Raw genomic sequence first — 22015 nt, forward strand, 5'->3', positions numbered from 1 at the left:
TCTGAAGTTATTTCAAAACTTACAACCCTTGTATTTTTATTTTACTCAGGAGTTAAATAAGGTCAGCGTTCAGTTGGATCAAGTTACAGCTAAGCTGAATGACAAGCAGGAATACTGTACTCAGCTGGAAGCCAGTCTTAAAGAGTACAAAGAAAAATGCCTTTATTTAGAACAGAAAACTGAAGAGCTAGAGGGACAGCTTAAGGTTTGTATTGAACACAGTATCTGAGCTTAGAGAAACTGATCTCTGCTGTTTGGTAGCATATGACAAAAACTGTGCTCAAATTATGGGGAAGGATTATATCAATATTATATCAAAATTTTAGGTTTTCTTTCCCACTAATGTTTCCTGATTCACCATTTAATCCTGTTCTACTCTTCTTCCATGCTAGTATATCACACTAAGAAGATAGACCTAGGACATTGCCACTATACTGTCATTTCCTTCTATGTGTGTGCTTCTATCAACCCCTGTGCTACCTGGAAATTTTTATGTGAGGGAACATGAATATGTCCCAGAATTAGAGTCTTCAAGTTCAAACTAACACACTTCACAAGTGGTAGCAGGGAATATGTGTCACACTGCTTAGCCCAACCTAACACCACCTATCTGGTTTAATTTATCTCTAAAGCCTTTCGTTATCTTCTACAGAGGCTCTTTAGCAAGATTTATTTATCACTATTTTATCTCTAACTTGATCTGGAGTTTTGCACTCTAGCTCTGAAATCAGTTTTTCTTTTGCAGAACCGTTTGGTGTTTTGATATACTAGTATTTTCAGTTAAGGATATGGATTAGTCCTAATGCTTGAGAGCTTTAAAATTTGGGATTTGACCTTTGTTCAATATTTGTTAAAAATTCTTGGTAGTCAAAATTCACAACACATAAAAGCATATGATACAGGGATCTTGGGAGCATCGCAGAACTGGTTTTTCAGTGTTGTCTGTTCTGAGGGAGATTAGTAGTCTTTATGCTCAAGACTGAGTTGTGTGTTTTTCCTAGCTTATGAACTCTGTAGAAGAGAATGAAGATTGTTTTCCCCATAGGAAATTTCAAATCCAATGCTATTAAAAAATAAAGCTGTCATGCATTTCATTATCAGCAAAATTATTTTGTGCATCTATTTCTCTCTTTGAACACTGGGTTTTTTTTCTGCCTACTTTCATTTGTGTTTTTATTTTTCATTCTTTTGCTAAAGTTTCACAAGTAGCCAAGAGACACAAATGCTTGGGAGGAATACAGAGCTTGCTTGCATATGATTTTATTAGGTTTCTGGTAGCTGAAGTGTGAAACTGAGCAGGGTTTTTGATGCTGTCAACAGGAATGCATTCTATGTAAATTCTTGGCATCATCACCATTCTTTGAGATTATTCCAGTTGAATGTGTGGCATTTAAAAAAGTAGGAAAGAAATAGAAAGCAGAAAGCCCTCAGGAATTTTCTTGGAGAAACTTGACCATTTTGTTTTATGGCCACTGTGTTCAAACAGAAGTCCCTGTAAAACAGCCAGTGTGTTGAAGAGTCTAAGCAGTGCCCATTTGCTGAAGGCTCCTCTGTTCTTTATACTCCACATGAGTGAACAAGAACTTTTGGGAAAAATAACACAAGAAAAACCTCTTCTAGGTGAGCATAGGGTTTCTTCACAGCTGTAGTCTGTGTCTTTGCTTTTTCTATGAAGAACAGCAGAGTTATGATATGTAAATCAACAGTCATTTGAAACTGCTGAAAGTACTCAGTAGTGGCTGAAAACATGGCCCCAAAGCTGAGCACTGGGTATGACCTTTTTTTGTATAGGTGTTTTGGATAGCCTCCTTAAAGATTACAGCTTTTTATCTATTACTTTGCAGTAAAATGCTTGTTTGACCTTTAATTTAAACATGGTTTCAGAATGTTTTACCAAAACAGTTCTGGAGGAGCAAGAGATTTGCAAGAACTAAATAACAAAAGATAAATAGCAAAGTGATGAAACAGGTAGATGATTTGTGGGAATTGTGACTGCTTTCTACAGTAAAGACTTTCTACAGTAAATGCTGCTCATAGAATAGATGGCTTCCACATTTAATTGCTATTCTTATTTTGTTGGTTGTGCTCTGATGACTCCAACTTTTGATTTTTTTTTCTCAGAAACTTGAAGCTGACATTCTTGATGCTAAAGCAAGTAAAGAACAAGCTCTTCAGGAGTTACAGCAACAGCGACAGCAATCTACAGAATTAGACCTCCGAGCAGCAGAACTGAGTAAACAACTTGAATCAGCAAGAGAAGCGTATGCATTTCCTTGTTCTAGTCCTTTTCAAAGTCAGACATAAAGCTGGAGTGGTTTGGACTAGAGTGAAAATTTTCTGCTTCTCTCCTGTGATTTCATAAAGTCATAGATAAGTGCTGTTCTGCTACAAGAACTGTTTTACCCCACCTGTTTTTTTTACTCCATCTACCATATTACCTCTATGATTCACTACAGTTCTTCAGTTTATTCACCGTGCTTGTGGTCAGCTAAATATCTGAACCGTTTCATGTAGTGAGGTCCATCTTTAAATATCCATAGCTCTGTAACATTTTTCAAGTAGAAAGTTACAATTTCTGCATAAGCAGCAAAGGGGTCGTTTCCGTTCGTTATAGTTGAGGAAGAAAGATACATCTGAAAGCTAGTTTTTAGAGTTGCTGTCATGTCTTCACTGGAGAGACATAATGCCCATGGATGAAAAAGATATGCTTTGAAGTAATTGTACAGTTTATATATTAAGAAATAGAGATATTTAATGATACAAAAAAAAAGTGAAGAAGAAATTTTAAAAATATGTTTTTTCTCTTTCTATTTACAGGATGTCTAATGCTAAATTGGATTTGCAGAAGCAATCTGAGGCCCTTGACCAAGCAAACCAGCAAATTTCAAAGCAGGAGGAGGAGAAGGCCAGTCTGAAACAAAACCTTGAGAAATCAAATCAAGATACAAGTAAACAACTTAAGGAGTTAGACTGTAAACTGCAAGCGGCCACATCAGAGCTGCAACAAGTGAAATTAGAGAAAGATACTCTGTTAAAGGATCTTACAGATACCAAAGATAAGCTCTCCAAAAGTTCTGAATCCTTCAAAAAAAGAAAGGAGGATTTAGAAAAAGAAATTAAAAAAGGAAAAGTAGCTATGGCAGAAATGGTTAGTAGATTCTTTAATTAGACGTTAAGTTTGGTGTATTTACAGTCTGATAAAATGATTTTGCTTGCTATCTGAGAACAGTGTAGGTATGATGACAATGCAGGGAAATTAACTACTGTAAGAAAAAAAAATTATGATTTTTGGTAGTTCATATGCATTTCCTACCTTACATTTTTGTCTGGATGTTTACTGTAGTAAACAGCAGTCATAGCACATGACAGGATCCTTTCTTCCTACTACATGCCTTTAAGATAGTGAAGAAACTAAATGGAGGCAAGTGGTGAAACAATTTGACAGGAAATGTCCTCCTTGAAAAAAATATATCAGCCGTATTATAACAATACAAAGTTACAGAACCTTTGCTAAAATACCATTGTATTGAAGATGATGGTATTTTTCTGAGGCCATCTGAGTCTCCTTGTTGAAGTATTTGTATATAGAACTTCCTGTGCACTTGTCTGGACATGCTGGAAAGCTGCATACTGCAGGCAGAGAGAGAGTAACATCATCTGAATGCCTAGATTAAGGTATTTTCAGAGTACTAGAACTGTTTGAGTTTCAGAAAGATCTCACAAGTGGTGGTACAACAAGTGCTTGACCACTAGGGCAACCTGTTATGATAAAGGAAGTGAACTCTCACTAGCTTTAAAATGTACCTCTTTTGCCTTGTTGGTAATATGAATGGGCACTACATGAATACATGTTTTATAGATGCAGTTGTTCCAACACCCTTGCCTCAGACATGGTAGGGGTGTCTTTCTCATACCCTTCTCATCTTAAATGTCACCATTCCCCAGAACCCGTTCAGAGCTGCTTTTATTCTTGTCTAAAAAAAATCTGCTCCTAGTTAAAAATAAAATTTTTTCTTTTACTCATTCACCTTTTAAAGATAAGTTCCATTATTTGCTTTTCTTAGTTATGCTGTTTAAATATTTGTTTCTCCTAAAAACTCAAATGATTTTCTCCCCAGTTGAGACTTGAAGTTAGGAGTCCAGATTCTGCTTCATATTCTGTAGTCCCTTAAAGGCTTGCCACTCTTTTTTATGTGTTGTATTCAGGGTTAACATGTAGTTGTATTTGCATGCAAGTCCTGCAAATGTACTTTCTTGTGAGTTTTAGAACATGAAGGAATTTTGGATCCTGAGGAGAGTGATGAGCCTACTGCTTTCCATAAGAAGGAGAAGGGCTGCCAACCACAGCTTCAAACAGGGAGACTATCTCTAATCAGAAAAACTCTTTGGCACATGGCTGGTTTTGTTAGTATAGGGGATCAACTGTGTTCAGCTTAGATTTGCCACTTAAAGTTTTGAGAAGTTTTGAACTGAAAGTATGTCTGCAGCTGAGACGGATTTTCCACTGAAAATGAAAGCATTATTTTTCAAGGCTTTGTAGATCCTGCAAAAATACTTGGTACTTGGTCTTAGAAGCTAACAGGAATATTTCCTTGTCTTATATTTTTTAGGAAAAATCTTGCCAAGAATTAAAACACCAGCTCCAGATACAAACAGAGTCTGTAGCTAAAGAGAGGAATGAATTGAAAAACTCACTGGAAAAAAAGGAGGGGGTAAGCTGTCCACTTAGTTTCAAAAATCTACAAACCAATATAATAAATGTTTAAAAGATGCATTTTCAGTTTCACATGGTGGGACTGATGAGAACTAAAGAGGCTTCAGTTCTCAGATTGTAACCTACCTGGGGAGTTGAAATAAGGTGATAGTAAAAATTTCGTAGATGGTAATATAAAGCTTTAAAATACAGGTTGTAGTCTTAGTTTTCTGTGCCCCACATACCTTAGCGGGGGATTTTAGCTCTTTATGTTTTTTTCATTAGTGAAACAGTTACTTGATATTACCGTGTCACCATTTTTTGTTTTTAGTTCCATACAATAAAAGTTTTTATCTCATATCCTTAGATCTGTTTTGTTCTCAGGCTTATTCAGTATGTTCTCTGTGTGGTTGACAGGACATTTTTAGGTATCCTTCAAGAATTGAATTGCTTTTTCAAACTTGTGTAAGTCACTTGCTTGTGACTACATAAGAACCAAATGTACTTCTTTTTTGAAGATGAGCATTCAGACTGCAAAATCATGTAGTCCAGCTGGCAGCCTGAAGGACAAGTCTGCTTTCATGGATATCTTTACCCAAGCTGTCATCTGTTCCCTAAAGGAATAAGAAAAGATATGATCAGTGGACATAGTTTGGTGGACTGTGATGGACTCTTACTGTCTGAAAGAGGGTTTAGGTGTGTGCTTGTGTGATGGTAATTGCTCTGTGACTACTGCTCCTATTCCCCTGGCTCATCTCTGGTTCAAGAGAAGCACCATGGTGCTCTGTGTAAAGTGCAGGAGGATGACATTGGTATATACTACACAGTTGGCAGCAGGAGAACCCAAAGCACTACTGGTGTGAGAAAAGTTGCCTCATCTTAATTTAGAATGGTTAAAAAAGAGTACTGTTGATCTATGAGTAATAAATAGGGAATAACAGATTATTTTAATGTGTTATGGTAGTTCTTAAAATCTTCTTACCGGTGTTCAACTGTGTACCTCTTAAGGAACAGTGGCACTGTGGGATGGTCTGTTTCAGTGTACAGCATGTACAAATAGTCATTTAAATAAAAATTATCTACAGTTATTTAATATTTTTTGAATATAGATTTCTAAGCAGTTGTCGATAGACCTTGATTCAGCACGAGCACAACTACTGGAAATCCAAGGTCTTCTGAAGGACAAAGAAAAAAGTGAGCAACACCTCCAGGGAAAGCTGAGAGAGTTAAAGGAATCTTTTGAGCAGAAGAAAAAACATAGTGAGACACTGCAAGCTGAATTAAAAACTGCCCTTTTAGAAAAGGTAAGACTATCCTCTCTTACTCCTATGAGAAAGTGATTGTAAATTTCTTTGATAAATACTGAAGTTTTTATGTCAATATCTTTCTGATAAACTGTGTTTGCTGTAGTCTTGTTGGAAATGATAAGGTAAGGATGTGGAAATGAGGTCTTCAGATGCTGTTGCAGATAGAAACAGCAACATCAACACAGTAATAAAAAGAAACAGTGCTGAAATATGAATTCCATAAGAATTGAATTTCAATAAAGTGATAAAATTAGCTAGAGTGGTTTTTTTACTCTGGGAGCAGGCTATGAGGTGAGAACTACCATTTTCTTGTAAAGCAGTAGAATTTTGTGAGAGTATTTTAGACAAACTCTGGAGTGTTTTAAAATGTCCGTGGCAGTTTAAACCAAGTCTTCTCCTATTATACAAAAAGAATTTATCTTGGTGACAGTATGAAACTCATGAACCACAATGGAAAGAGTTCAAATGTCTTATGACATTAGGGAACGTTGTGCTGTATGCCATGCACTGTTAAATGTGGCTCCAGCTTTGGCTGCCCTGTGCTACATGATCATATTTGTGCTTTAGGCAGCTTGTGGAAACATTAGGTCTTGGTGTTGTGGTTTGACCCCAGCCATCAACTAAGCACCACAGACCTGCTCGGTGACTCGAGAAGACAAATGCCATCACTCCAAATGTCCCTCCCCTTCCTTTTTCTTTCACCAGCTTCATATGCTGACTGTGATGCCATATGGTATGGAATATCCCTTTGGTCAGTGGGATCAGCTGTCCTGCTGTGCCCCCTCCCAAATCCTTGTACACCTCCAGACTCCTTGCTGGAGGGGTGGTGTGAGAAACAGAAAAGGCCTTGGCTCTCTGTGAGCACTGCTTAGGAATAGCTAAAACATCCCTGTGTTATCAACACCAACACAAATCCAAAGCACAGTGTCATACTAGCTGCTGTGAAGAAACTTAACTCTACCTCAACCAAAACCAACACACTCGGAACATTATTAATTTTTAATGTTAGATCTTAATGTGTTTCACTTAGTGTTTTACAACAAATTAAATTTTGTTGTTTAATTAGGTAGGAGATATTACTGTAAAATCACAAATATCAGATTACCGAACTGCTATTTCGTAAGAGGAAAAAGATTCTCATCTTGCAGTAGAAACGCAGTTTATCGAAACGTTTAAGCTGGCTTTACTGTCTGTAACTTTAACTAAAACTTCCTACGCTTATGTTTCAGGCAGAACTGGAGAATAAACTACAACAGCAGTCTATTTTGTCAGCACAGGAGCTTAAAGCAGAGAAAGGCAAGCTAGCAGACTTACAGAAGGCCCACGATAAACATAAAGAAAACATGGAGAAGCTGCAGCTGGATCTTTATGGGAAAGAATCTGAGCTGCTGGCTACCAGGCAAGACCTTAAGGTACTTGCAGTCATTTTAATGTCATATGTGACTTAGTAGATGTTTATATCCATTTTGAAGACCAAGAAACAATGCAGGAACTGAATAGGTGAAAAAAAATCTCTTCTGCTATATATAGATTTTAGTGCTGTTCATTCCCTTCCCCTGGGACAGAGGATATCCTGAAACTAATTGAAAGCCAAGCATATTTGCTAGTATACCTGAAATATCCTTGCATTTGTGCAAGGTGATTTAGTTTTATATACCTTTAAGAATTATTTTTTTATATTGCTTTTTCTTGTTATATGTTGTTGCTTTCAACTAATTTAAACAGTGTATCTAATTACAGCAAGGTCTGTCAGCGTGTGAGCAACTGCTATCTTCTAAATGATTTAACTAGAATATTCCTGGCTGATTATAGATGTTGAGAGATGTCAAACTGATACAAACAATAGGTTTAGAGACCTGCCTGGAATGCAAGTGTCTGAACTTAGTCCTTGAAGTTTTTGCTATTCCTAAACTGAAGTTACCTCAATTTTGTATTAGTGTGCAGTGCCTTCAAAGAGGTATTGCTGAGAGTTGAGCCAGTCAGCAGAGGTGTTTTTTGGCTTTTTTTTCTGGCCCTCTCCTTCATGTCAGTATTAAGCTCCAGTTAGTCCCAGGACATACTGTGCTGCAGAGACTGGCTGTCTGCTGGCAAGATTCGTAGCTTTGGCACTTTTCACTCCAGATGAATCCCACTGCAGCTTTGTCCATGAACAACACCGTTGTTCTAGGCTCTTCTGAAGTTTATGGAGAGAAATAGATGCTTTGGGACAACAGATCATCTGATCTGCTTTAGATATCAACTTCTGTTTGCTTTGTTATGTATAAAGGGAGCTTGTGGTGACTGCTTAGATTTCATTGTCTCCTGCTTTGATTTTATCGTTCCCTTTCCCCCAAAGGTGAGCCTTTCAGCCCCACCACTGAAACCCTTTAAGGTCTTGTGGCTGTTTCACCCATGTGAGCTGTGGAGCCCTAGCCAAACTCCAGCCTTGGGTTATTTTAAGAAAAAGAGAAGTAGCTCCTTTACATATAGGCCATTGCAGTTTTCTTAGACTTACTGTAGTAAGTCTAATAATCTTACTGTAGTATTATATTACCTGCCACGTTTCCCTGAAGGTTATAGAAGCTTTATTTTCAGAGCAGCATAGTTCAATTGCGATGTTAAATTGTGAAGAACTTCAGCATGATTAACAAGCAATGATGGTTTAAACATACTCTTCCCTTTGCTTTGTTACTATAGCATATGTATGTCTGTGAGTTTATTTCCTACAATGCATTTAAATCAGCATTTGGTAATGCAGTGACCCGTAGAAGCATTGGATGTGCTCAGTAACTAGGTTTTTTTTGGTGGGTTTTTTGCTTGGTTGTTTTTTTTTTGGTGTAGTTTTCATTAAAATATTGCAAAATAGTGATGCAAAAATAGCTCTGAATAAGTATTATTATAGCAGCTTGATAACCTCTAATTCTGGCAAGTATAAGATAGGACAGTAAACATCCCACATGCTTTTAAACCTCATGGGGATGGTAGCAAGAAAGAGAGAGAACATCTTTGCAAAAAGGTAAAATAAGGTGATGGCAATGGGGAAATGATGTTTAAGATGAGCAGTCAGGTAACTTGATGTATTATGTAAGTCTTTGTGGAGTCTAGAGATTTGAGTCCTAAGTACTGAAGTGCTGTACCAACTTGGAGGCTGTTTGCTTGATTTTAAAAGTGTTTTAAAAGCCATATGTTAATGAGGATTAGTAATGTCTGATTGCCACCACTTTTTTTTCTGGAAAATATAGAAGGAAAAGGTGGGGAATTGATCTTTAGTCATGGCTGTGCTGCCTCACTGCAATATTAAGCTGAAGAAGCAGTGATAACTTGCCTTAGAGGACCACAAAGGAAAAAGCACATTCAGACAGCTTCATTGTGATGGTGCTAGTCTTCATTGCTGAATATCAAAATGCTACTTAAGTCAGAAGAACTTTATGGTAGAATTTCATAGTACTATTCAAAACGAGTTGTCTGTATGATGTTTTGCCTTTGTCAGGTTACTTCATAAAAGTTGCTCATTTGAGCCAGAGCTGTGCATTTTGATTAAAGTTTGGAATCAAAGCTGATGGGTGGGCTGGGCTTAGATTGGTTTTAATCTTCTTAGTGGGCAGTAGTAGAAGTTTTTAAAACTTGTCTCTATGTAGAGTCAACTTGGGAGTCTTTCAGTGCAGGATTTTTAGCAGAGCTACAGACTCCCTGCACAGCTGTATTGAGTCAGTACAGTCTGAAGCCCAGCATTGTCCAGAACAGACACGACCAGGCCATATCATGAGATCCTAGCAATGCTACGTTTTCTTTAGTTAAAAATACCAAAAGGGAAAACTTAAATATTCTCACGTGGCATAGCACCATGCTGTTGGCGAGGCCAAGGTTCCAGGCGGGAGTATGGATTATGAAAAGATGTAAAGCATGTGTGTGACAGGAGTAGGGTGGTCTGGTTCCTGGTTCCTAGGAGGGCATGGCAGGAATTGAGCTGTACACAGAGCACCATCTGCTGGCATCTGTTGGGAATATCACTGCTGGGATCGATGGCTCATCTCTGGCTGGGAGACGGAGGTGAGATTGAAAAGGGAGCAAACGCTTCGGGGAAGTTTTGCACTTGGAGGTTACACCTTTGCCTGAGAAAGAGCTGCAGAGCGGGTAGCTGCTCTCTGGAGTGCCATCAGCACGGCTGAGCCCGAGCTTCTGGTTCAATATCAGAATGTCTGAGCTACATAGCTCTAGCCAGATGCAAACTGTGAAGCTCTTAAGTCCTTCAGAGGGAACAGGAGAAGTAACAAAATCAGTAGTGGGAATGTAGGTATACATATTACATATGTATGTTTTATGGATACTGTTTGCTGCAGATTTACTTTGGTTTAAAAATGTACTGTCTCTTAACAGTAACTACACAAACATTTTTTGTCTTTGTGACTGGAAAAAGAAATTGGGTAGGATTTGAGTGCTAGTAAAAGATATAGTTTTCAATAAAAAAGGACACATATAATTAAAAAAGAATATCACTAAATAAATTTTTATATAGATACACATATTTATACAAATATATATGTGCATATAGTCACACAAAATATTTTTTTATGAAAAAGGCATTTTTTATATAGAAAAGTTAATTAAAATGTGGTAACTGTTATTTTTGCCTTGATTTTGAGTCAGTACAAGGATACTTTCTGTGAATCTGATCTCCTGAGCTTTGCCAAGTATCCTTGAGTCCTGGCATTTGTCCTTTTTGTAGTCAGACCTGGTTTCTTCCATGTTCTCAAAAGAATGTGTCTTTGTCTCCAGTACTGGCATTGCTGTCAGTATATATTTAGTGAACATTCTGGAACAAGATTCATGCTGCCAAACCTCAGTTCTGTAAGTCAGGAGCCTAAGTTGCATACAGTCAAACTCTTCTTCTTAGGAAGTGAAGAGAGATCAGGTTAGCATCTGTGGATAATTTAATGTCTGTCCTTGTGAACTGGGTTCAGGGAGCATACAACTCAAATGCTGATTTGTACACTTCATATAGGTGGACTCTGGGTCCTTCCACCCCACTAGAACCAGTTCTGATGTTGCCACTGTAATTTGCACTGTTACAGCCCAAGTTATAGTGAATCAGACTGTGATATTTCCTTATATTTTCATTTATTTAAACTCTATACCAGTCAATCTAGCATTTTTATTTATTTACCAAAACAAGCACTGATTGACCTCTTTTGTTTTGTACCTGTTCCTTATCTCAGCCTAGGTATAGACATAATGAGATAACCTGTACACTGTAGACACTTTGCAGGGGTGGGTTGAGAGGAATACCCCCTGTGTGAGGCTTTTAGTTTGAGTGTGACTACCCACTTCATCCAATTTCATCATCTGGTGCTAGCAGATTGAATGTAACCACATTTCTTCTGCTGGAAATTTGAATAAAAGCTGTAGCTTTATTATGTTTCTTTCTAAAACTGCAGAAACTGTTGGGTTTTCCTGTGAAGATGTTATATGATGATGCTAGACTTCCTATGCTTTCTCAGTGTTAGGAAAATATGGTATTCCACTGCCCACAGTGGAGGAAAGAGGGGTAATTTTGCTTTCTGAAAGACCCATCCTGCTGAAACCTTGAAACTGCAAAAGCACCTCATATTTTGCTTACAAAAAATTATGAGTCAAGACCTTGCAAAATGTTCACTAGTGAACTGTAATAGAGAATAATTTGTCTGCAAATTAATTTTAAAAACCAGTGTGAGCTTTTTAAGAGCCAGGGGTGTTGTTGAAAATGCTGTTGAATCAGCAGTGTTCCATCATTGCTGTTTCAAACTAAGTCTGAATTGTACAGGTGAAATACTTTAGATATTACAAGGGAGGGTCATAAGGCATCAGAAATCAATTAGTTTTTAAATCAACATGGGAGTAGCTAAAGCATATGCATAATTGAATGAATTCAAAGTTGTGCTTATAGTTCCTTTTAAAATCACTAACCTTCAACAAAAGGTTTGAACAAGATTTAAGTAAGAGCTTCAAAAAGAATTGTGTTTGTCTTGAAAGAATTTAAATCCTTACTGCTGCACTGAAAACATTAAACTTGTTACTAATAATAAATCTCTTCAGCTCACATTCTGTATCTTAGTGTCAAAAATTTCCACAAAATACCAGTATTTTGGAGGAGTGGAGGATGAGTTTGTCTGTTGTTTTGGGTTTTTTTTTCATTGGTTCTATGGGAAGAAAAGCTCTACTAGTTTTTCTATTAGAGCTAGTCCTTACCTAAGATAGAAGGTTTAAAAAAATAAACACCATAATACTAACTCAAGAAGAACCCCAAAGCTTGACTTTGCTATGAACAAATAGAATGAGCTTTGGCTTTGGGTGCAAGTTTTGGGTTGTTTCTTGGGATTTTGTGACCTGTTTCAGAGAGATAAATCTGAGTTCTTTTTCTAGGTAGTGGAGAAAGTTGAAGGCAAATGAAGATATAATCTGTAGATTTTGAATGGAAGTTTAAATTTCATGTTTAAAATGCTGATACAGCTGAAACCGTGAAGCCTTTTTTCCTGACATTAGCATTTTTACCTTGTATATTTTATTTCAGGATTTTAAAAAATTTTACAATTGTCCTAACACTTTATTAAGTCATTGGTAAAAAATAGTAGTGAATTACTTTTGAAATTTTCACCCTGCAGCTTCACTGCTTCTTAATTAACAGCTGTCTAGAGTTATAGAATAGTTGATTTGCCTAGATAATAAGATAAATTTGTGTGAGCAAATTCAAGTTTGCTCTCTTTTTATCAGTCACCTTTTGTTCTCTACCCTTCTGCATGTTTTCACCTTTGCTCTGTGGAAGGGCGCAAGCTGGAATATGTATAGCAAGATATTGCTCCTGGAAATGATGCTGGGATAATTTCTTTTTAGTTAGGGTAAACTTGTAAACCAGAAGTTTCCATAATCATGCTTTGTCAACATTTGAAGCTAAATCTTGCACTCTAAGTAGTAATTTTTCCACGTGGAAAATGTTTAAGTGGCTGTTTAGTATCTGAAGCTCTTATACTGACAGATAATTTACAGAACTCTCTTTGTAATTAGTCCACAGAAGAAAAACTTGCTCTCGCTCAAGAAGAATTAGTTTCCAGCAGAAATCGAATTGCTAGCAATAATCAGCAGATTCAGGAACTGAAGAAAGCAAAGTCTGCGCTAGAGCAGGATGCATCAAAGAAGGAGCAGCAGCTGGGTGAGAAGACCAAAATGTTACAGGATCTTCAGAATGACAGGGTAAATGCCTCTGTCTTTTGAAATCTTCACACAGACACATCCATCCCATGCAGACACCCTTTATTATTTTCTATTACATCTTTGATTTGAGAGCATAACACTTGTAGTGCATAGCAATGACAGTTTTACTGAACCTCTGGTGAAAAGACTTTTAAGAGACAGTTGTAGTGAAATTGGTTCAAAATAGGCTGCTAATTTGTTCTAAGTGGTCAGACAGGTGGGAAAATATTATTAGTTCTAAATCTAAAACTGCAAATATGCTGCTAATTGCACTACAAACTGTGGATAGATATGTGGCAGTTGTTTCCTTATAGTAACAAAGCCACCAAGTAGGTTTTGGGCCCTGGATGTTTTTTGATTGGTTGTTTCTTTTTTATTTTGTGAACTTGGAAGAAGTAACTTTTCTACTATTTTTTATTTCTCTTCAAGACTTTGAAAGAAAAAGACTTGGCTAATGAAAAATGTAAAACAACAGAGCTCCAGGAAATAAGGAGTAGACTTGAAAAAGAAATTGCCAAACTGGGTGAAGAGCTTAGAGCCTGCAAGCAAGAATTTCAGAAGGTACATTGAGACAAACTGAGTCTTCTTCATGTGTTTGGTTATCTGATGAGAAATATGTGCCTACTCAGTAGATGTTATCTGGAATGGCTTTGCAAAGGTGGTTGCTGTAAATATCGGTATTACAGGTAAGGGAACCAAAGCAGAGATTTCATTGAGGTTCCTCAGCAATGACATTTTGATTAGTGATAATCCTTGAGCAGCGGTGCGCAATGGGCCAGATGGAGCACATAACTTGTCTTAGCTTCAGGAGGGGTTTTATGTCCTGGCTTTTCTTCAGTTTCACTGTAAATCCACTCTGCATACCCTTGCTTTACTATTCTGAAATGAAAAAAAGATGTCCAAAAGAGTCATGACTGTGAAGTTTTCCAGATATTCTAGGCACATCTGGTACTTCTCAAGCATGTGTGGTAGAGTTGAAACTCCCCTAATGTGCTGTGGTTTCTTAAAATGTCTTAAAAAGTCACAGTTGGGGAAGAAACAATGTCAGGAGCCTCACAAAAGACAAACTTCCAAAATCACAACAATCAAATGAGCTCTGTAAAGGGTAAAAGTTGAGTGGCTTTAATTAAATAATTTTTAGTCTTCAGTAACATGAATTGTTTCTTGCCACAGTCTACATATCCATTTTTTAGTCTCTATAGAAACGAACACTCCTAAAAGGCTGTAGTTTGTATTTTTCATAATATAGTCTTAGTGGTTATATTTGCATCTGTTAAGTACACAGAGCTTAAACTGCTGCACAAGTATAAATGCGGGTATATTCCCTATGCATTAATAAAAAGAAAATAACATAATAACTCGTGAGTTTCAGATGTTCTTTTGTTCTCCACTGTTTAGAAAATGGTCTCTTATTTTTAGATAGTTTGTACTTTGTTTCTCTTAAGTGATCTGTGCTTGGGGAAAGCTATTCTAGTTCTTGTCATTCCTAAAATCTCCATTCTAAACAAGAAATTTTATAAAGATGTATATAAAATGTGTGCACACCAATGACAGCTTAATAGTAATTTCTTAATCTCCCTACAAGCAGACTGAAACAGTGATTGTCTCCGAAAGACTTATATTCTGTTTCCCATCTCCTACCAAGGAAAGGATGTATATTTATCTGTATCTGTAGGGCATCCCCTTGTTCTGGGGATATGTTCTCTTCTCTGGCTTTGGTTTGGTTTTAATTTGTGTTGTAAATTTTCATTTATGGAAAACTGTCCACCCTTGTTGGTCTGTTAGTACCTACATGCTTGGCTGTGTAATTTTAAGGAAAATAATTTCTATAAATTTAACTATCTATTCCATTTCAGGATTTTTTGTGTTCAGTTACAGAGGAACAAGTAAAACCATTATTAAAAACCAAGCATGTCATCCTGCTTGCTTGAAACATAGAGTAATTTTTTATATATTTAGAATTAACAGAAACAACTTTCTTCCATCAGCATTTGGTTTTACATTGTCATTATGATGTTTTTGACCTCATTATTGCAACCAGAGAACAATGTGAAGTAAATTTCAGAACAGTCCCTAGAAAATGACAATGAATGCGTTTTTTCAAAGAACTGCAGAAAACAATTCAGCAAATCTTCCTCTCTGCTTTGGTAGAAACTTGCATTACTGTCCTCTCCTAGGAAAGATTTGCAGTAGTTTTAAATTTAAATCCATTTATACTTTCTGTGTTGCTACTTTAATGTTAAACTCTGTATCCTAACAGGAGGTGACAAATCTCAAGGATGCAAACCAGCTATTGATTCAACAGAAATTAGAACTGCAGGGCAAAATAGATAGTGTGAATTCAAGTCTGGAACAGGAGAGAAAAACCCAACAAACTGTCAAAGATGAGCTGAAAAAGAGAGAAGAGGAACTGAAGAAAGAATGTGCTGAAATTGAAGCCAAACTGGTTAGTATGTTAGAGAATATAAGACTGTTGTTTTGTGAACATGCCTTTGGATTCTTCCAGGGACAGAAATGAAGCAATGGGTTGACTTTAGTTTCACATTACATTAATTTTTAAATGACAAGATCAAAAATCTTTAAGGCATTTATAATGGTGTAGGAAAATTCAGTGAGATGACAGCCTTGCCAGTAGAGTTTGTTGAATAAAAATAGTGATTCTATTACAATAAGATTTTTTGCCTCAATTAAATGTAGGGAATAGGGAAAGAATGCCTGGAAGCTTGTTTGTCAGTTTTCTGCTGGTTTTGTAGCACACAGAGAAAAAAGACAAAGAAGCAGAAAAACGGAAACATGAGGAAAAGGAGACCAAGCTCACCATGCAGGTCACAGCCCTGAATGAAAACCTGGCTACCATGAAGAAAGAGTGGCAAAGCAGTCAGAGGCGAGTGAGCGAGCTGGAGAAACAGACGGACGATTTACGTGGGGACATTGCTGTCTTGGAAGCAACAGTGCAGAATAATCAGGATGAGAGAAGAGCATTGCTGGAGAGGTAAGCTGTGATTATGACAATGTGGCATCATAGTTTGAGAAATGGATAGCCTCACACTGAAAACTTGTTTCACTTGATTCAGGATTCTCTATGCATGCTTTATTTAAACCCGTGTTTGTTCTTATTGCCTGCGCTGTGGGTGTAGTTTCCAGAGTGCAACCTTCTGTTGCTGCCAAAGCACAGCAAGGGGTGTTGGCAACAAACTATGCTCTTTGTGGGCACCCTGTCAAAGGGTGATCATTCTGTAGAAAATAAGGCAAGTTATTGGGATCTTACTTATCACCAAAGCCACAGCTCTGTGCTTGTGCTCAAAGATTTATACCTATCCGTAAGAGCCTTCTAAATCCATTGGGCTCTTCTTGGTTTTCAGGTATGTCTGTTGTGGCTTCTCATCTGACCTGTTGTGTGAACCTTGCGAGGCATGACAGAGAGAACTTCTCTTACCTGAATTAAGTATCCATCTCCATTACTCTGAGGCTCCCATGCCTTGATTCAATTATAATAGATGCACTAGTCATCCAGAAGCCTGGAGGAGACCCCTTAATACCTTCAGTAACAGAATTTGTATAGGACCTTCTAGGTGTGCCCACTACTCAGTGTTAGAAGACTGAACGTGTAATTGGATTACGTAGGCTAAAGTTCACAAAGAAGGCATTTTCTTCCTCCTAAAAATCTACAGTCTTATTTTCTCCAGTTCTGCTATTGTCTCTACAATATATTTAAATCTTCAGGAAGCAGGAGGCATGAAAGGTTGTGGGAGTTACCTGAATGCAATGATTACCAGGGTAGAAGGAATGCCTGTGAGACAGAAGACTTTTTTCATCCTTATTTCCTGACATGTTTGGTGAGGTCAGGGTGGAAAACTTTTATTGGTACTGTCAAGCTTGCTGATTTGTTTTTTGAGCAGAGACCTTGGGAAAGGATGGGATCAATTCAAGTGAGATCCTCTTTCTTTGGCAATCCCTTGCTGTACTGTGCTGAACTCATCCCATAGCCATTTACAGCTTGGCAGAAAAACACCCTTTGAAATTTGGCTTTCAACAGTTAACTGAATTTCAGCTGATGGGAGGTAGTCTTACTAAAAGAGGGTGGTTTCTTTTCTGCTTTGTTGTTTGACCTGATCTGCAGCAGGTGGTTTGTGAGAGTGTCCTGTTCCGTGGGAGTATTTATCAGGACTTGCTGTTGATGGACTGCATTCAGCATTGTCCCTTTTTAGTTTTGGGAATCACTCTAGATATTAATAAGCTGCAGATACTTAGGAGCAATGTCAGATAATCTTAAACTGATTGTTACAACAGAACATTTTTCTAGTCAAGGCATCCAAGAACTTTTCACAGCGAGGATTTTTTTGGCTGGATTTTATGGGAGTAAATTCTCAGACATGACAACCTGCCCAAAGGAGGCAGTGTACATAGCCTTAAATGCTTTGTACTGACTAATTGTTTTTCTGCAGGTGTATAAAAAGTGAGGGAGAAATTGAAAAGCTTCAAGCCAAACTCGTAGAAATGAAGAAAAAGCTGGACAACACAACTGCTGCAATGCAGGAACTTGGACGAGAAAACCAATCATTACAGGTATAATTTGATTTGTAGCTATTAAACCTGTTGATTCTGTTTGGGAACTTATGAGAATTTCAAATTTGTGTCAGATTGGTGGTGAGTTACCTTTCTAGAGTGAATTAAGATGTTACATTTGTAGTGTATGAGGGCCATCCTGCTGTCTGTGGGTTCTTAAATCTGCTTATAGTTCTGAAACTTGGAAGGTTTTCTTTCTGAACAAATATAAGCTCTGAGTATCATGACAGAATTGGTGCTTTTATACTGCAGTGGGTAGTGCATGCTGTGGAAATAGAGGGTATTAGTGGGAATTAGACATGCATTAAAAGAAAAATGCTGCTTTTTTACATCTTCTGTTTAGATCAAACACACCCAAGCTCTCAACAGGAAGTGGGCAGAAGACAATGAGGTACAGAATTGTATGGCCTGTGGAAAAGGCTTTTCGGTGACAGTGAGAAGGGTAGGTGTGTTTTACTTTGTGTCTGCGGGGATTTTCTGTTGTTTTCAAACTCTTAGGTGAGATTCAAACTTCAGAATACAGTTATTGTTTGCAGTGCCTTAATGTATTAAAAATAAAGGCCGTGGAGCTTACTTTATTCATGATTCTTTTTCCATTTTGACAGCATCAGTTTATAAACAGTGTTAAAATATATCAATCCCCTGAGCAAGCAAGCAAAATTACACTGTTGTAAGGGTATTTACAGAAAACATATTTATAACCAGTCTGATCTAGATTTATGGGTATAAAAGGAGTGTAAATTTTTTGAAATTAGGTATGTGTGAAAATAGAGATATCACCATCATCTGGTGCTTTGTGACTATATAAACGCTAACTTGACATGGAACAGAAGAAACAACTGAATGTGTTTTAGGTCTGCCGTCAGACCCTCTTCGTAAAAAACAGTTATGGTCAGCTAAGATGTTAGCATGCCTCAGTTGGTCGGGTCTGCCCTTCTTCCAGAGATTACCATCCCTCCAACAAGTGACTTGGCAATGAAGTAGGCAACGGGTATTTGTGAGGTTCATTTTGCAGAGCTTCCTGACTTAGTCTTAGGTGACTCCCCTGGCCTGTGTTGATTTGATGATGTTCTTTGGGTAGTCTTTGAACAAAGACTGCTGCATCCTTTGACTCAAGGATACTTCTCAATGTGAAAGCCAGTAGTTAGTTATATGTGTAAGAAGAACATATTTTATGTTGAAGAGGACAAATTCAAGAGGAGGATGAACCTCAATCACTTAATTTCTGAAGCTGATGTATTCTCTTGACTCAGTGAAGCACATCTGAATATTTTACTCCTATACCCTTTAGAAAGGATTTACTTATATACCCTTCTGTGTGCTATGTAACTACTATTTGAAAGTTCATACTAATTTTTGAAACATGAGGGTTGATTTGTCATGATCAGTGCCCTCTCATTGATGTTCAACATGTATGTTTCTTCTCTTTCACAGCATCACTGTAGACAGTGTGGGAATATCTTTTGTGCCGAGTGCTCAGCAAAGAATGCCTTAACTCCTTCTTCTAAGAAGCCTGTCCGAGTGTGTGATACTTGCTTTAATGACTTGCAAGGATAACTGGCGATTGTGAGTGACAAAGAAATGTTACACTAAAATTTACTATTTCTGTTGATGCACTTCGTTCAGCACTCAGACTACTATTCAGTTTGAACAACGATTGTAACACTTGGCAAGATTTAGTATATTTTAAAATGTTTATTGATACCAAGCAAAACTATTGTATTTTTTGTGAGATATGGGCTCAGATCATCCATAGCTTATTGCCATTTATCATGGAAAGAGCTTTTATGTCTAGATTAGAAATACCCAGTTATTTGTAAATAAAGTTTAAACAGAGGAGTAACAATGTATTTTTTTATCTTTTATTTTTTTGTTCAAGAGAAACAACGTTTATTGTGATATTGAAGTTTATTCTTGTTTCCTTCAAAGAAAAAGGAAGATGCAAAAACTTGTGAGGATTTTATGTATCAGATGTTGCTGTGAAAGCATAACTAATTGTTGCATTTGATTGCATATCTGATGTTCTTTATAACCTCTTGTGATTTTGTTTTCTTTCTGTCTCTCTGATTCTTGCATTTTTCTCTCTAAAGTTTGAACTCCAGAGTGAGCATAATGGCTGGATTCAACTTCAACTCAGTTTTATTTGCCCACTTGTAGTATCAGCACCCAAGTCCTCATCCAAATACCACACTTGTGTACTGGAACATCTTTACATATACTGTATTATGTGGTTGGTGTGTGTGTGTGTCTGTCTTGCTGAGAGAGTATGTGTGAACAAATGATGAGGCAAAGTTTATCTGGCATTGTAGCAATATTACATGATACATTACAATACTTCATCCCATTGATTGATTTCACTTTTACATATTTGGTTGATGAATTGTAATATTCCAGAAACCAGAGTTTTAAAAAGCAAACAAACAATACTGGTAGTAGCCTGTAGCACATCTCTGCTCCTGCCCGTACCCTGAAAGCACTGAGAGATCCCTGCAGTTCTAAGGGACATCCAGACCTTCCAAGCCAGGTATCCCACTAAGAAAAAGTCTTTTTTGAGACTACTACAGGTCATCTGACCTTTTATTCTGTCCCTTCTCTCAGCTTTTGGTGGAAGAAGCTGAACTCCTGCTACACTTAACAAATGTCACTTTTCCATTACTCCATCTGACCCCCATTACTGGGGGCTCTGAAGTGTGATGTTAGTTATGTGATTTAGTCCACTTGGAATGATGGTGTGAGTCTCCTGCTACTGGCTTTGTTATAGGCCAAACAGCTCTAAGAGGCCAATATACATGTCTTTAGATACTTATTTGTATTTTCTGTACTTGCAACAGAGGTTTCTTGTACGGTTCATGTAGGCTTCAAATTTCTGTTTTGTTGTGATTTTGTTTGCACCTCTTTGTTTTTGCCTGCCTGTTTTTAACTTTTCTTCCCTTTGTATCTGGTATTTCGAAATCCTTAAGGTTATTTCTTCCAAGCAGGGGTTATGCCTTCTAGTATTTAGGGACTCTTTGTCCTAAATACCCTAATACCAAATTTTGCCAGCTGTTCAGAGAAAAGGGTTGTGTTCTGAATTCCTCTACTTCTTGCCCAAGGTAGAGAATGAAATTCTGTCACAGTGATGGAAGCTTAGCCATCATCAGGAAGATTTGTTTCCTTTTATCTACTGACAGCTCTATATGTGAATGAAGAAGAGTCTCCTTTATGAAAAATATCTTGTCCTGATTAACTGTCAAGTGAAGAAACTTCTTAATCCCTCTATTCCAGAAGTAGTGGTCTATATGTTTCATATCCCTTCTTAACTGTCTAGTTCTACATTTGCAGCTTCAAGGAGTTTTCTTAAAATTAAATCCTTATTTCCCAAAAGCCAACTGAATGATGTAACTGGTTTTCCTCACTGTAAAAGGGTTTGGGATACAACTGTGCATGATGTGAAATACTGACATGCTTTTTTGGTTTGCACTTGAGAATTGCTTGCTCAAAAAAAAAAATAATGCTGCAACAGTTCCATGTGAACAGAGCCTCTGGACTCCCTGTTTCTCCTCATCAGTGTAACTGTTTGGCATAAGAATCTTTTGAATAGAAAATATAAACAGAATCTCTGCCTCTGGGAAATTTTGGGTTTTTTATTTATTTATTGAGAGCAACCGAAAAATTTACTATGGAGTCTTTTTTGTCTGACACAGGACTTCAGAAATGTGGGAAAATTAAAGATGTGACAATCGTGCTCCAGCCTAGATGCATTCTGCCCTATTGTGTAACACACAGGGTCTCATGCTGCCCTCAGGGTGAAGGACAACCACATGGAACAGGAGGGATTTTGAGAGGGAAGGGAGAAAGTTCCCACAGCTGCAGAGGAAGAGGGAAATCTTTCAAGGGGAGCTAAGAAAATGGTTAAAAGACTCACTTATGTTTAGGCATTTTGCTTTTGAATGGGAATGTGTGAAAGCTCAGGAGAGACTTCTGCAGTGGTAGAAGCTCTAGTAGGGTTGTTCTTTAGCCTTTTGGGATCCCACTGTGTAATGAGGAGAGGCACCTCACTCAACAGACAGCTGAAACACTGCAGTTGATTTACTGCAGATCACACCTTGGTCTGGAGCTCTTCACATTCAGGGACAAAACCAGCTCAATTTTTGAAAGTTGCTTTTAGCTACCTGGTTTATATGACAAGCTTTTCAAGGGGATGGAAGTGCTTTTCAAACATGCATTTTTAGAAAGAGATATTGTTAAAATCTGGAGGAATAGTGGT

At 37.5% G+C, this 22015-nt stretch overlaps 1 protein-coding gene across 1 annotated transcript in view; it reads left to right on the forward strand.

Moving 5' to 3' along the window:
* EEA1 (early endosome antigen 1) overlaps nucleotides 1–21381 on the forward strand; it is a 61387-nt gene extending 40006 nt beyond the window's left edge. The window contains exons 18-30 of the mRNA XM_025895926.2: nucleotides 50–205; nucleotides 2122–2261; nucleotides 2818–3148; nucleotides 4611–4712; nucleotides 5803–5997; nucleotides 7230–7412; nucleotides 13018–13203; nucleotides 13633–13764; nucleotides 15464–15649; nucleotides 15957–16195; nucleotides 17649–17769; nucleotides 18113–18211; nucleotides 19204–21381. Coding sequence (XP_025751711.2) covers nucleotides 50–205; nucleotides 2122–2261; nucleotides 2818–3148; nucleotides 4611–4712; nucleotides 5803–5997; nucleotides 7230–7412; nucleotides 13018–13203; nucleotides 13633–13764; nucleotides 15464–15649; nucleotides 15957–16195; nucleotides 17649–17769; nucleotides 18113–18211; nucleotides 19204–19326 — 2193 coding nt within the window. The 3' untranslated portion in view covers nucleotides 19327–21381. The remainder of the gene's footprint in view (nucleotides 1–49; nucleotides 206–2121; nucleotides 2262–2817; nucleotides 3149–4610; nucleotides 4713–5802; nucleotides 5998–7229; nucleotides 7413–13017; nucleotides 13204–13632; nucleotides 13765–15463; nucleotides 15650–15956; nucleotides 16196–17648; nucleotides 17770–18112; nucleotides 18212–19203) is intronic.
* Nucleotides 21382–22015: the final 634 nt, after the last annotated feature.

The sequence above is a fragment of the Manacus vitellinus genome, unplaced genomic scaffold, assembly GCF_001715985.3.
Source record: "Manacus vitellinus isolate BGI_N305 unplaced genomic scaffold, ASM171598v3 scaffold_5_pilon, whole genome shotgun sequence".
Classification (NCBI taxonomy): Eukaryota; Metazoa; Chordata; class Aves; order Passeriformes; family Pipridae; genus Manacus; species Manacus vitellinus.